Genomic DNA, 16017 nt, shown 5'->3' on the forward strand with positions numbered 1-16017 from the left:
ACTTGTGTGTGTGTGTGTGATACATAGTATTTAATAATCGTTAATTTTCGACTTAATAATATACTATTTAGCATCTTAATTGTTGCAGTACATATGTGCTACATAAAGCTGACAATATATTATAAAAATAAACAATTAAAATATAATAAAAAATAAAGTTTATATAATGTCAATTTTATTAATTATCAATTATTATAATTTGATTAATTTATAACTTGCGATATAATTTGAAGCAAATTTGATTTTCTAAGTAGATTTATGTGAGAGTACATGGAAAAAAAAACAAATCACTTTCGACGCCCCCATAGTAAAGGGATTTGCGAAGAATGGTTATATTTATCTTTTCAGATGGCTGGCCAAATTGACATGAACATGCAGAGTGATTTGATGGCTGCGTTTGAGGAATCTTTATAATGTTACTATATTCTGTTTATAATAAATCCACAAAAACTTGGCAGAACTCGGACGTATGTTTGGTGTCGAATGATGTTGTAGAAATCTTTAAGTACGACGCCAATCAATAAACAAAAATAACATAGACAATGACATCAGATAAATAATAACGATGACGACATAGGCTATGTGCTAGTTATCATAAAATGGTGCAGTTGGGATTGGCATTCCCAACATAAAACCCATTTGGTCGTCAGAAGATTCAAACGGTTTATTAAAACTGAGACAAACTATTGTCTCTAGAACGACAGACACTTAAGTGCGACTATGTAATTAGATAAATACTTATATGATACTTCGAAAATGCTACACTGACTATTGTGTTACATTTTTCCGGTTTTCATAAGTTTGTACTTTATGTAAATTTGAAAACTATATATTATGCAAATAAGAAGAGAGGTTTGCATGTGATAACCGAATGCGTGCGAGTAGATATGAGTGTCAGCTTGAGGAAAAGTAAAAATCGTGTACATTTAGTTAAGTTTTGTATTTTTCCACATTGAGTCATTAATCGTTGGTAGGATTATGTAGAAAAGTTTCTGCCAATATATGTAATTATTAACTATTATTAATAATGCTCTTGCAAATTTCTTTCTCGATTATTCATATACGCTATTTGTGATCACAAAGATAACTAGGCGTATATGTGAATAATGATAGAAAAATGTAAGATAATACGAACATCCAAGAACTTGGTGAATTTAATAACGATCATCATGGCTGTCCATTTGTGACCTCAATTGATCAACTGCTGATTGATCAGAATATTAACAGCTATTGTGATTGATTTCAAGAGCTATTGCGAGCCAACTGGTCGATTCAAAGCTATTCATTAACTCACTTTAGAACAATGTCGTCAATTATTACGAGTAATGATAAGATGATTCTAGAATTGAAGTAGTTTCGATCCTACCAACTATTAGATCAAGACTATGTACCTAATTCTTGGTATACTTTAGGCTCGTGGGAAAGAAAATCGCGATGCCGTACGAGTGGCGTTTATTAGGAAAAAAATTTATATTTATTCGATCACTAGGGTATTGTATTCCGCGATATGTCGAAAAATTATTAAAATATAAAAAAATTTTTTTGGGGAAACGTTTGCGTGTAATCTTCAGATATCTTAAAATCTCTTTAAGTTCGACGTATCATGAGCGAGTAGACAATAGTTATACGTTGAAAACTTCGGGCATGGCTTACTTAATTAATAACTAAGCCGCCCGAACAAGATACGCGAATCAAGTAAATCCTAACTAAAAAGTTAAAAAAAAAAAAAGAAATTAATTGGCCAAAAAAGTACAAAAAGTATTGATTAAAGCAATTTTTCATTAAATGTGATTATTATGATTAATTTCTTAAAAGTATTTAAATTACAAAATCATAACGGCATTACTAATATGCCAAATATACTATATTAAATTATTCATTTAATTGCAATTTTATTTTTTTAAGAACTATAAACTTGTATAGTGTTTATTTGTTGTAAATATGACGGTACTTCGTCGGCGATGAGCAATCGTTATGGTGGTGCAGTTTATCGGATGAATGATCCAAAATGATTGATCCAAGTGTCTAAAACTTGGGAGTTTTAAATAAAATCATGATTTTTATAAAATAAGGAATACGATGATTAATTGGTCGGGATTAATTGAACGGAGAAAAATATATATAATATGAGATTAAAAAATCTTGATAAATTCAAAATTTCTTCTCCGGCAGGTGTCATAATTCCTCGAGCTCTCTATTAAAGATCAAGTTTTGAAATAACGTAGATAAAACAATTGAAAAGAAAATAGGAGAATATTATACTTGTCGATAGAAAAGCCACTTCGAATGTTCATGCCGTCCTTCGCAATCCTATTGTCATTATTTCGTCTATTGGAGATCAACAAAGGGAGCTCGTCAGAAAAAGGAAAGCGATCTTTGGACAGAGACATGCTATTCATTTTTGGGTGTTGTTTGTTCTTTCATATCTGTAACGATTTTGCTCTCATTGATCATCGAGTATCAATATCTAGCAATATTAGAATATTTCTGTAATCTTTCGTTTTCAACGCGTCTTCGGGCCCAATACAAGCGCCTATTCGCAGTTTTTATCTAATCAAAATTAAGAAAGATCTATGATCTTATTCTTAAAATATACTATTTACACGCTGCGATAATAATATTCGCGCGGTTTAGTATGTACAATGATTTAGTCATCGGTATGTTACTGTTGATGTATAAACTTAAGAAGATAGGACAGTTTGCAAAATTAACGATTTAGTGGTGTATAAAAATTAATAAATATATCAATTGTGTTCTTTTCATGCGAAGTGGCAAGCATCTAGCATTACATGCTTAGTTCGCAAAAAACAAAAAAGAAATTCTTTAACAATCGGAAATGATTTGGATATTTCATTTCATTTCGTAGACTTCGATTGTCTACATGCGAAAAAAAATTTCCATTCGAATGGAACTATTAACGGTTTGATTTGACGAATATTATAACGTCACACGATAACTTTTAAGGTAGTAAAATGGTAATGTAAATTATTGGCAGAAGCGATTAAAGTATGTTAAAGAATTATACTCGTAATTCTTATAGAGTTTGATGCTAACAGCACAAACGTTCAATTTAATGACATAATTGATAAATTGCAAGATGTTTTTGCCAATAGTTTACATTACCATTTTACTATTATTTCGATATAATGTCCTGTAAAAATGATGGATGTTATTAAATATTTTTGTTTCTTTTTATTTCTTTTTTCGTTGTTACATGTTTAGGGTTTATATGTGCGGGCGGCATGAGTGAACATAGTGAGTTACATGGCAATGTGTAATAACCGAAAAAGAAACAAAAAGAATTGGAATATAAGTGCATGGTAGGAAGGAAGGGATAATTAGGAGGGAGAATGAGAGTATGTGAAAGAGAAGAAGAGCATGTGTAATAGATATTAGGATTGTATAATATGCAGTTTGTAATTGTATATACAAGGTGAAATTGGCAGCATTCGGAATACAAAATATCTTATGTATAAAATACAATATTAAGTACTAATAATACAAATGTTTATGTATGTGATAAGATTTATAAGAAAGCCGACAGATAGATTGTATAACCAAAATTAGGATCTCAGCATAAGTTAGGATATAAACAACATACACCCATACTTCGTAAGTAACACCAAAATCACTCAGCTCTGTATCAAAAAGTAATTTTTTATATAAGTTCCCACGAACGCACATCATCTCCAATAGAACACGAATTTTAGCAAACTTACTACGACTAACGATAGCGAACTTTTAAACTGGTTGTACATAAATAATAACGAAATGAGAAAATAAATGGCTGAAATAAAAGAGACACTTGATGTTGTTAAATAAGGGAGGGAGAGAGAGAGAGAGAGAGAGAGAGAGAGAGAGAGAGAGAGAGAGAGAGAGAGAGAGAATGAGTGAGAGAGCGATTGTTAATTGAGCGTTAATTGCGTTCATGTACCTACATTTCCTTCTTTCGTTATATGGACGGCGCTAGCTCGTAAATTTACTTTGGTATTTATGTTAAATATAATTTTTTATAAATAAATCGAATTAAAAATGATCGTAAAGCGCTACAGTGAGTTTCAATTTTTCCAATCTTGTATAATATAATCTGTTAGTAAAACATAAAAAAAATTTGAGATATACGAAGTTTTTAGACAACCTTAGTTTTCTTCTTTTTTTATTAACTATTTAAAGATATTATCAATTATTAACGTAATTGATACTGCACAAAAAATCAATTTTTTATTCAATTTTTTTACGATAAAGAGTGCATGTTATTTGCAACTCTGATCGATTATACTACATATATATATATATATATATATATATATATATATATATATATATATATATATATATATATACACACACATATACATATTTCTCTACTTATTTAACAACATCAATCTACAATATATATAGATTACCTGTGCTGTTATTAATCATCAGAAATAAAGGAAAATAACAGGTTTATTATGATATTTGAACTAACATTAACGTGCAGATGTGAATACAAGAGTTACTACAGGTTATTCATTGTATATGCATGAGGAATTACCTTTCCTAGTTTGTAATATTTTGCATGTTACATAATACATATATGTAAAACGGAAAAATATGCGGAACAGAACGCGATTATAAGATATCTGTACAGAAAATCGCTCATAGCCAAGATATAGATATATCAGAAAAAGGCACTGTCGTGATTTCGTATTTGGCAGTAGTTTCTTTTCCCTAAGTTTTGCTATGCCGAAAATAGTACAGATGCAAAAAAAAAAGATCACGCACTGTGTATTATACTATTAATATATCTTTAAAAGGTATGGTACATTATATTATAATCTTCACGAGTATGCTAAGGTAATTTTAAGATTTAATTAATAACTAAAATGAAAAAAAAGATGTAGTGGTAGTGTTTTATTGCGAAACCTCACCTCCTTCCTATTGCCGTTGCATGCGCGAGATCCGCAAAGCGATCGGATTTCTAGAAATGGATTTTGTCTAGAGTTAATTACGTTTTCTCACACGATTACTCTTCTTGCTGCGATACCTTGCAAACCTTTCAGAAACCGTTCAGTCGTTACGAAATATCGAATTATGTCTGGAGAACACGCGTAGACGTTTAAGGCAAATAAAGTAGCATCGAGCTAACTGCATGCGTCTTTTATTGAATGAAACTTATAAAACTCGCAATAAAATCTTGATTCAAACATTGTATTGTTTATTGAAGCGATGAAACTCCTTTAGTCTCAGAGCCTGCGTGCGGATAAATCCAGTGGCGTCCGTCGGCTCGAAATCACCTTGCACGTCCATGGAAACGAGAGTCTGGTTGTACAACGAGACCTCGCTCGATCTGGCGATCGCCATAGCTGCAAGAGGAAACGATATCCCTTTAATAACCATAGACATAAAAAATAGTCATGTTTATGCCAAGTATGACACTGTCCAACGATAAATTTTGTAGTTCTAATTAAATTTCACGCAAATCTACCAACCCTTTCCCTTATACAGCTGCAGTCTCACTGTGCCGTTTACATATCTTTGCGAATGCTGGATGCATTCCCGTACGAAGTCGCATTCCGGCGAAAACCAAAAACCTGCGAGGCATTTTTTTTCATTAATTTTATCCAATTTGTTTAGAGATACTTTTACAGTTTTTATATTTTATCTTATAGTTCTATATATATTGCGCCTTCGCGTATCTGACTACCGTTATAAACGTAATCCGACATCTTGTCCGTCAGATACGATTTGACCCTCAGAACCTCGCGATCCAAGATAAATACTTCGAGGTCTCGATGCGCGATCTTCAAAATGTTGACGCCCGGCGACTCGTAAATGCCTCGAGACTGAAATGTTCGAGGAAATAGTGTCACAATTAATTTTATGCGCTCGTACAGTTCATTTCATAAGAAATATACCTTCACTCCGATGTAACGATTTTCCACAATGTCTATCCGCCCGATACCGTGCGCACCACCGACCTCATTGAGATACTCGATTATTGCAAGAGGAACGTTGAACATTTTCCCATCTTTTAAACTCTTCACGTTAATCGGGTGTCCATTCTTAAAAGTAATTTCGATTTCTTCCGCTTCCAAGGCGGAATCGGTTGGATCAACGGTCATTTTATAGAGCCCTTTCGGCGCTGGAACGGCAGGATTCTCTAGTATCCCTGATTCGTAACTATAAATTAGGAATATGAGATTACTACCCTCTTAATATTCTTTTCATGTGCTCCCTATAACAAGAGAATACGCCCATATTATACCTAATGTGTACGAGATTAGCGTCAGTGCTCCACGGTTCCTTCGGCGTTGCTGAGATCGGAATTCCATTTTGTCGCGCGTACTTTATCAAGTCCGGTCTTCCTTGGAACTTCGTGTAAAATTCGACTTCTCTCCACGGAGCTAAAATCTTGATAATCTTTTATGTCATAACTAGCTTCTGACATGACTGTCATGTTCTAATACTATAATATATTGACTACATTTTTGTGCTTGTAAAACAAGAGTACGTTTCCGCGAGAATCAAGAATCTAAAAGGTAAATTTTTCTTATTTTTATCTTTCGGTCATGCTTTCGGCTCCTTCGATATTTCTTATATTTTCTTCTATTTCTCGTAAAATAATTGATGAGTACCGTGATTCCAGGGTACAGGCTGTAGCAGCTCAACTCAAAGCGAACTTGATCATTCCCTTTTCCAGTTGCCCCGTGCGCGATGACATTGGCACCTTCAGCCTTTGCGACTTTTATTAAACCCTGGCTGATACATGGTCGTGCTATGGCAGTGCCCAGAAGATATCTTCCCTCATACAACAAGCCACAAGCCACAGCAGGCCATACGTAAGAAGTTACGAATACTTCTCTAACATCGTCTATCACGACCTTGTGAATAATCGAATTTATTATATATTATGCAAATTTTTCAATGAGAGGTCGGAATTGTTTGTTTCGTTATAAATATGAAATTTATTGCGTAAGGATATTTCTAATATCTTTATATCATTTTGTTAATACAAAATACAAACATTTTATAATTAAAATGTTAGGCAAAAAGATAATTTTTACCTTGGCGGCACCAACTTTGAGCGCCTTGTCTCTAATTGCATCGAAATCCTCCTTTTGCCCGATGTTCGCCTAAATAAATCACAAATTCTTATGTCTACTTGCGGCAGAAAGGATTTACATAGTTACAAAATTTCTTACCACATAAGCGATAACTTGATATCCCTTTTCTTTTAACCACAACAATATGCAAGAGGTATCCAAACCACCGCTATACGCTAGAATTACTTTTCCTTTCGACTCTGACATTTTTCACAGCTCCGTTTTTCAGCAGAAATTAGAAAACGTTAAATTAATGGAAAGAAGAGGACAGCTGGTAACAGTATTTACTAAAGTCCGCTGCGTTTCGGCTTTAAATAGAATTAGTTTTGTTGACCTCGGATTACTGATAACCTTCGGAAACTCGAGCTGTAATCGGCGTATCAAGATATTTTTAAATAAATTTTCACATCTAAGCAAATTTTTTTCTATTATATTCTATTATAATGTATGTGTTTAATTGGCGTAGATGTGGTGGTGTAGTGATAATTAAAAAACTCAAGAGTAGAGCGCATCATAGGCCTTTATAAGTAGAACACTGCTCAGACTATAATCTACATACATATATATAACAGGATATACTTTATAAATATCGTTTAACTTTGTAATAATCTCTCCACTAGTAGATCGCAACATTTATTGACATCACATTAATAATTTTTATCATTGTTATTCATCAACAAGCGCAAGCTTCTGGTCGAGAGAAAGCGCTTATTCATCACAACCGCGAAGCGGTTGCGATAATCTTGCGATACGTACATACATACATATTGGTATATTATATTTGTATCTGTATTATATTCAACACAAAACTAGTCACTAATCGAATTTGTCAAAGAGAGAGCTGAACATTGTATGTCGTGAATATTACATAATACATACTTATATGAATTACATTAAATGTAGCATCTGAATTGGCAATCGGTTAACTGAAGTGTACAAGAGAGTGTGTAAAACGCTAAAAGTACAGATAAATAAGTCAACAAAGGAAGAACAATTATATTCTCGGGCCGTATACATCTAGCGATTTTATTTTACATTCAATACCATTAATTAGTAGATTTAAGTAATAATAATATTGAATAAATAACTGTATCGCTCTTACATCGATGATACAGTTGAAAGGAATAAAGCGAAATACGACATGACATTTAGATTTGACATTTCTATTATAATAGAATTTTTTTTAGAAGCAGTAAAAGTATGCTCGACGAACAAAAACAATCTACATTTAAGATGTTAACTTGAACACGAGGGAAAGATAAAATATTATTAACAACGAGAAATATACAGAAATATCACGATTCTTCTCTATGACGCACATAGATCTTCATAAATTCCTTTTTATTACCGATAAAGAATAACGATCACGAATATACCTCTAGAGCTTCGCTAAAGGCTCGATACCATTATACAGCTTCGTGCGATCTATATCAGTACTGCTAAAGTGTCTCATACGATCTTTGATGATTATGTATTCGCGCAGGCACTTGATAACTCGGTTTGATCAAGACTCTTCGTGCTCAATTAATACACGAATACTTTCATTGTTATTCAACTGACAACGGGACTTGCTTGATATTTCCGGAATAAGGCGCCCTCGTTTAAAGAATTGACTCTGTGTTTATTATTTAGTTAAATACTTTAATTTCATACTCGAGATCATTTATGGCTTCATAGCTGGTATTACTGATGGAATTGAAGCTAATGGCAAATTAGAAATTCAGGAATGTTATCTCTTCTGTTAGATAAACGATCATTTAGACGTGTAGTTTACTCAAGTCGTTTATGAATGACTTCGGTGTAATTATATGGGATGAACCTACAACAATACATAAATATTTCATGATCAGTGAATAGATTTTCAATCGTATTTTGACTAAAAATTATTTTTCCATATTTGAATGGAAGTTGGATATCAAAAATTCTTACCAATTATGACTTCCCAATTTTTTAATGCGTTCGTAACTTCGTATGCACATCGTATTTCAGAGTAGCACACTCCACCAACTATAAAAACGATTAAACGAGGAACGTTTTTGATGGTCTGTTGACCTTTGTCTTTGTGCCAGTGGCCATATCGTGCGCTGCAAGTTTACATTAATATTTTCAGAAACCAAATAACAACAAAAGATTTAGACAAGAAGAAAAATATTATTACTATATACCTGGTTGGTGCATGATATCCTGAACTGGCTGCACGTCCGGCAAGGAATGGAAAATGTTTGGTTTCAAGTTTATCCTCGATGGAATCCTCCATAACGTCCTTGATAACTGGAGTCCAACGGCTCATTTGGTAGGTTTGCTCCGTAATTCTTTCTTTACGTGGTACGGTATATAATTTTTTGCGATTGCTCTGTAAAATGGCATTGCAAATAACAGAATTAAATCACCGTTTAAAATGTTATTAAAAAACCCAATATGAAGTACAATTTGCAATTTTTTAACTTACATCTACAACAACATTAATCCCGAGATTTGCTATATTGACGATAGTCTGTTTATCATCAACAGATATTTGGGCATGATGAACCAAACGGTTAAGATTCTCATCGGTGATACCGTTTTTGCTGATAACATATAAAGCTATGATACGTAATTTATCCAAATGATTCACAGTCTGATCAAGTAAAATCGGTGTGATATTCCTCATGTGATCTTTGATACGTTCACCTTCTGCATCGGTACCCATGGCTAAGTCCTAAAACACGGCCGAAATACTTGTAATTAAAAAAATATCTTTACTAACTGGATTATGGGTATTGATTACAATATTACATACTTGCTCCACTTTACAAAGCTTATCTACATTTCCTTGATAGCGTTTCATGCAATCTTCGGCTAATTGTAAATGTGTGGCATATTTGCTCAGTTCTTTTTGATATTGCGGCATCTTTTTGATCATCTGCGACAAGTCTCGCATACTCTGCTTATCACCTTGCGGCATTCTTTTTGATTCTGTAAACTTTTTCAAATTTTTAGTCACGTTCCTGAAAAATAACGTTTTATTGTTACAATATTCTTTTTATGGTTATTAATCTTTTAGAAAATTTGAGACTTATATTTATACGTACTGAGATACTACGGCAATATGTTGATGCCTGAGTTCTACCCATAAATCATCATTTTCATCCAACAATACTTCTTTTTCCTGACCTGCTGTTGCCTCAAACCTGTTTAATATTATATGGCATTTGAGTCTTGCTTTAAATTTTTATTTGCAATAAAGTCATTTTAAATTTATAATGACTTTACTTACCTGTAGACATCATTATCAATGTCCAGCAAGTCATATGCCATGGCTTGCAGTGTAAGTTCATGTAACAGAGGTGAGACGCAATCAAATCCTCTATCTAGAATCAATAATTGAGAACGTGCTTTCTCAGGCCCTTCTCCCATTGTTGGTTCATCAGCTTTGTATGCGTCTAGCTTCTGCTGCACCATTTGAGCGAGTTCAACATTGCGATCAAAGTCACTACAATACATATTAATATTTATTTAATGTTATCAATGATTATGTAATTATATTCTTAATCAACAAGGAGAGAAGTAACAAGTTATTAATATTTTTAAGTCGCATTTAAAGATCGAAATTACCTGCGATATCTAACTGATGGATATTCTCCAAGAGTGGCGCAGAGTGTCGCGATTTGCTCGGCAATACGCTCCATATTAGCTGATCTCAAATTAAAGAAGGAGGGGTTGTAAAAGCAAGCGAAAGTTTCACGTGAGTCCAACGAGAAGACCTAAGAAGACGGCAGATTTAGTTTTGGGATATTCTCATCACAACAAAAAATGCGAATTTTATTGCAAAATTTTATACTTGAAGCAAAATAAATAAGCATGCTAATTAACTTTTTGACTTTCATGCTGATTTTCTAGACATAAGCTCTCAAGTGGGGCAAATGACTCGCACCGAGTAAATAAGTTATTATATCTTCTTGAAAATTGTACATATTATGTATTTATTTATCTCAAATAAAAGCTTATAGCTTAAAAATGAATTATAAAAATCCATAAACATTATCAAAATTGTCTGACAAAATTATTCTAAAAAATCATTTCTGAGGCGAATGATTTTTCGCCCCGCTTGGAAGTCGAAAAGTTGATAACTTCGAAAATAATGGGCTATGTGGATAATTCGATTAGTGATCACATTACAAGCATGTACAACACATAGATATTTTTTTGTCGAAAGGAAAAATGATGTGAAGAAGACTTTCCTCAACAAGAAGTTTATCGCCTGGTCTTTTGCAATCTAAAATTAACTGATAATCCGGAAAAAAGAAGAGAAATCTCTTAAACTCATGAATCCTCGAAGACTGAAAACAAATTTCGCGCTCTAGAGCTACAACTAGCGCCTATTAATTTCGTCTGCTTAATCGTCACCTGCGATTCGTACGGCAGGAATGCGATGTTGATCTCTTTGAGGGTTTTAATCTTTTTAGCGGCAAGAGACTTGCAGATTTCATTGAACAGCTCCTCCTGGCATACTGGCATCAATTGCAAGCATGAATGCATTCTGATTATTAGTATGTGCTTGTTCATAAGTCATGTGAAAGGCTCAGGATGGACTGGATAGATCGGATGAGAGGATAACGTTGTACTAATATCGTCCCGATTGACATCCGGGTGATCCGTGCGACTAAATTTACGTGAGGCCGAGAAGTGAACGTAGAACGCGTGAATGAACAATTGTTTTACAATGTGTATACGTGTCTCTCTTTCTCTATGTATGTGTGTGTATATGCCCATCACCATCACCACGAAGGACGAAACGATCAAACATTTTTCTTTTCATAATGTTCGTTGCTTTACCTGCTCTTCGTATGGTATGAAAGCGATGTTGATCTCTTTTAGTGTCTTTATGTGCTTAGCTACCAGCGAGTGACACAATTCTTTGAACAAGTCGTCAGGACATGCTGCAAAGAGATATACTGAGTATGTCAAACCACGAGAAATTAAAAAAAAAAAGATTAAACCGACTAATCTTGTACGATTGTTCTTCTCAAAACATCGGAATTTTTTAACTTATATTTAATGATAGAATCAATAGACCCGCATCGTTACGCTGTATTTTGATGGTTACATTCGCATGGAAACCTGCTGTGGGTGAGTAGGATGAATAGGGATTTAATTCGATGAATGTCGAATAACTTTAGCAAAATATTTAAGATGCTTGATTACATCATTACTTAATATATATTTAAAATATAGTAAGAGTTAAATATTAAAAATGATTTAACAAATTGATCGGCAATAGCTAAAATATCTTTCGTTATATTTAGGTTTGAGTAAATATTAATTTAATTTCAGATTGAGTTATATTGAAGTAATTTGCGCATACTGTAAATTGTAAAATTACGATCAATAATTCTTTATTCATTAAGAATTACTTCTAAAAAAACATCTACATTTCTTTCAGTTATTTTTGTATTTTACTTCGATAGATATTCTACGAAATATTGGATAGTTTGGATTCGTCGTTGGAAGAGGGAGATATCCTTAAAACGAGAATAGAGGATCAATTGTGACAAATATGTACCTTCCGTGAAGTACACGTGGGCGACTTTGTAAGTGGTTCTTGTCGGGTTACTGAAGTCTTCGATCAATTTCTGCACCGACGAATTACAAGGCGTGATGAGGTAAATGGCCTCCATCGTCGGCAGAGGTTCGCGCTTCTTATTGATATCCTCTACCAGGGTGATACCCTGAGCGCTGATATCGTGCATCTTGCAGCAGGCAGACACCATTCTCATGGCAAGCTGATCCACCACCAAGATCCGCCATTCTGTTGACCCTGTTGACTTCTTCTTTTGCTTGATCACCTCGTTCATAATCTCTGCGACGTGAGAGAATTAATTACTCAAATGATCAATTCTTAGAGAAATGTGAGCTTATATACTGTATTCTCTCTATCCGAAGGTAGGATAATAACTTCATCTTGAGCAACAATGCAAGACCTAAGTAATTGAAACGACTATTAATTTTACATCCCGCGGTATTTAAAATATAAAATTTTAATTAGTGAATTTTGTAAGCTGTATTTTTCTCTAACAGAAAATTATAAGATGTATTTCTTTACTGTAACTACATATAAAAGTGTGTGTGTGTGTGTGTGTGTGTGTGTGTGTGTGTGTGTGATATCATACTACATAATAGAAGAGAAATCAATACTTTGGTAATTATATTCCTCTCGCACGGAATACATATTGCGTGTTCCGTTTGTAAATCGAATAAATAGATATTTAAAAGAAAAAAATATCTTCATAAAGATAAGTATTGCAGCTATCGACTTGCTAGTTTTCAAGTAAGATTTTTAAAATTAAAATAATATAATCAGATTGCAAATCAAAAATAAACTTGTAATTTTCTTTCAACATCATTTTATTCAAGAAATCGTTGGGAAAAAAATCAGAAATCAGGGGAAATTAATTGTAATGCTAACGACAATGAGCAAGCGCCATTAACTTCAAACGAGTCATTGACAGCGCGATGATTGATAATTAACAATGCTGTGACGGCCTAGGAAGTCCTTTGACGTTCCAACACGTATATTGATCGTCTTTACAGATGACGTCACTGCGTACAGACACGTATCAACGAAGTGGCAAGCCCCGTTTTTTTATATTCTCTCAAGTGAAACAATCGGCTATTTATAACCTTTATAGGTATACGAGACGCGTAAAAACAATCTTCCTTAATCCATAGTTCAGAACAGCAAACTTCGTGGTCTTCGACGTCGTTAACGACGGAAAAAAAACAAAAGAGACTTTCGTCGGATTATTTTATTTAAAAAACAAACAAGATTTACACGAAAATAAGATAAGAATTAGTTATTTTCTGAAATAATTGTGTACATAACGGATAAATAGAAAATATAAGCAAGCAATATTGCGCTGTAGCGGCTGTAGATATTGCGTCTATCAAGTAAGTTTGTTTTACGGAAGTCTGCGATATATTGACAATATAAATTATAAAATAATAATTCAATTTAATATTTTCACGTTTTCAAAAATTAAATATAGATATAACATAAAATAATGTTATATGGTACATTGGTTTGTATATTTGTTTTGCAAATGCCAATACGTTTAGAAACGCAATAGCGAATAAAAATGGACATCCAATTTCATTTACGCTTCTTCGGCAAAATATCTTGAAATCGATACGGACTGAAAAGTGCTCTGAAAAGTGCTCTGAAAAGTGTTCTGAAAAAGCAACAGTTATTTCGAGGAAGCTGCGCCGTAGAACTGCGATCGAAAACATCAGGCAGCGCTCATTGCCGAATGAATATTTCGCGTGCGGATTTTTAGTAAGATGAGCACGATAAGGCAAATGTAATTTTTTTTTCTCCAATTCTTTCATCGACGAGATTAATCATGCGCGCCTACGAATAATCGTTGACGCGAAAATATTCGCGAAGATTCCCACGAAAGTGTTTTCCATATTTTCCACGGTTATCCCTCGATATTCCGTCGATTGTCTCCTGGCAAATGCCGGGAGTTAAAACCTGCAAACCAGCAACTGAAAATCAATGATAATTCTGATAAAAGGCTTTCTCGATATCGTAGGCGGGAATGATTTTCGTGTTTAGGCGCGATAATCAACACGCGACGATTGACGTCGTAAGATGCATCCTTCGTATTCGTGTCATCGAGGCTCGAATTAGTCGATGTCGATGGTTTACCGATTGCGAGGTGTACCGAATTCTCGCGAGACGCGACAGAGATCGGAGATATTTTTCGCCGAGCATGCTCCCGCTCGGCGTAGCAACGTTTGACATTTCTCCGTCGCCCAGCCGTCGCCGATGAAATCATCGGGGGAGGAGGCGAGTACGCCCAATCGAGATTGATCTCTCAACGTGACCGCGAGATCGGCAGGCGTGAGATCGACGCGATCGAGATGCCGCGCGAGTCGCCTGACAATGTCGCGCAACGATGTTTACAAATAGATTCTAATGACGTACGAAATTAACGCTTTTTTTACGCTACTCACTTTGACCGACTTGTGCCTTGAGCGCCATTTTGCAGGACTGACTGTCGGCTCGTTCGCCAGATGGCGACGCGAGCGGCGCGATGTTGTGCGCAGTGATAATCTCACGAGTATCACGCGAAGTTATAGCCGAGCGTCCACTTCGATCGGCACCTGCGCGATACGGCCGCGCCTCCGCTTCGTGTATTTCCAGATAGCACTAATCATTTCTATGAACGTTCTATGAAAAATCTTCAAGAATATTTCGAATATTCTATAAGTCAATCTTATATATTTACAGTATCTTTATAATATTTCCAGATAGCACTAATCATTTTTATGAACGTTCTATGAAAAATCTTCAAGAATATTTCGAATATTCTATAAGTCAATCTCATATATTTACAGTATCTTTATAATATATTCGAATGGCACTACTACAAATGTTTTTTTTTAATATAAGTAGAATAATCTATCGAATATTCTATATAATATTGTATGCATATTTATAGAATATTCTATAAGTATTTTAATAAAATGTTTTATAAATGTGCATAGCATATTTCACAGAATGTTTTATAGATCATTCTATGTATTTACATAGCATATAAAATAAATAGGGGTAAACAGTACAGTTGTTGGCCACTCTACAATGATTGGCCACATCTTAAAAAATTAAAGATTATAAAAGAAATACTATTAAAATGTTTTTAATTATAAATATAAAATATTTAATACACTTTGAAGGGGAACACTTTTAAACATTTTAATAGTATTTCTTTATAATCTTTAATTTTTTAAGATATGGCCAATCATTGTAGAGTGGCCAACAACTGTATTGTTTACCCCTATTTTAGACCATATAAGTTTTTATTTTCCAAAACAGCTAAATTAATTTTACCTTTTTTACAAGAAAAACAAAAAATTAGTTAGAAAATAATACAACATGAGAATGTTA

General features: G+C 33.8%; 3 protein-coding genes across 14 annotated transcripts in view; 1 reads left to right on the plus strand and 2 right to left on the minus strand.

Moving 5' to 3' along the window:
* Window positions 1-4885, plus strand: part of LOC139773714 (homeotic protein female sterile) — a 33438-nt gene extending 28553 nt beyond the window's left edge. For all 11 annotated transcript variants that reach the window (XM_071708371.1, XM_071708377.1, XM_071708380.1 and 8 more), the window contains one exon: window positions 349-4885. In XM_071708371.1, the coding sequence (XP_071564472.1) occupies window positions 349-414 (66 nt within the window). In that variant the 3' untranslated portion in view covers window positions 415-4885. The remainder of the gene's footprint in view (window positions 1-348) is intronic.
* Window positions 4886-5127: 242 nt separating this feature from the next.
* On the minus strand, window positions 5128-7448 carry Ass (argininosuccinate synthase). Its single transcript, XM_071708385.1, has 8 exons — window positions 7188-7448; window positions 7050-7118; window positions 6621-6866; window positions 6251-6396; window positions 5901-6165; window positions 5690-5828; window positions 5475-5576; window positions 5128-5348 (listed from the first exon to the last, which is right to left on the minus strand). The coding sequence occupies exons 1-8, from the start codon at window positions 7293-7295 to the stop codon at window positions 5185-5187; spliced, it is 1239 nt and encodes a 412-aa protein (XP_071564486.1). The 5' UTR covers window positions 7296-7448; the 3' UTR covers window positions 5128-5184.
* Window positions 7449-7590: 142 nt separating this feature from the next.
* On the minus strand, window positions 7591-15191 carry Rop (Syntaxin-binding protein Rop). 2 transcript variants are annotated; one of them, XM_071708383.1, is made up of 11 exons: window positions 15084-15191; window positions 12631-12927; window positions 11475-11578; window positions 10683-10831; window positions 10345-10560; window positions 10160-10258; window positions 9868-10075; window positions 9538-9786; window positions 9254-9441; window positions 9018-9172; window positions 7591-8907 (listed from the first exon to the last, which is right to left on the minus strand). In XM_071708383.1, the coding sequence occupies exons 1-11, from the start codon at window positions 15109-15111 to the stop codon at window positions 8846-8848; spliced, it is 1755 nt and encodes a 584-aa protein (XP_071564484.1). In that variant the 5' UTR covers window positions 15112-15191; the 3' UTR covers window positions 7591-8845. The 2 variants fall into 2 exon arrangements, with proteins under 2 accessions (XP_071564484.1, XP_071564485.1); XM_071708384.1 differs by lacking the exon at window positions 11475-11578 and adding an exon at window positions 11904-12007.
* Window positions 15192-16017: the final 826 nt, after the last annotated feature.

This window comes from Temnothorax nylanderi, unplaced genomic scaffold (genome assembly GCF_030848795.1).
Source record: "Temnothorax nylanderi isolate EJ_2023f unplaced genomic scaffold, tnyl_v1.0 TNYL_tig0067_pilon, whole genome shotgun sequence".
Classification (NCBI taxonomy): Eukaryota; Metazoa; Arthropoda; class Insecta; order Hymenoptera; family Formicidae; genus Temnothorax; species Temnothorax nylanderi.

Excerpts from the sequence above, each read along its gene's own strand:
- Ass (XM_071708385.1), bottom strand. The coding sequence starts at position 7,295 with ATGTCAGAGTCGAAAGGAAAAGTAATTCTAGCGTATAGCGGTGGTTTG. Across the intron at positions 5,829-5,900 it reads ATCGTTACATCGGAGTGAAG|TCTCGAGGCATTTACGAGTC; the intron begins GTATATTTCTTA and ends CGAACATTTCAG. Across the intron at positions 5,349-5,474 it reads GCAGCTGTATAAGGGAAAGG|CTATGGCGATCGCCAGATCG; the intron begins GTTGGTAGATTT and ends TTCCTCTTGCAG.
- Rop (XM_071708383.1), bottom strand. The coding sequence starts at position 15,111 with ATGGCGCTCAAGGCACAAGTCGGTCAAA. Across the intron at positions 10,832-11,474 it reads TCCTGCCGTACGAATCGCAG|GTCTTCTCGTTGGACTCACG; the intron begins GTGACGATTAAG and ends CCGTCTTCTTAG. Across the intron at positions 10,259-10,344 it reads ATTGATAATGATGTCTACAG|GTTTGAGGCAACAGCAGGTC; the intron begins GTAAGTAAAGTC and ends AATATTAAACAG.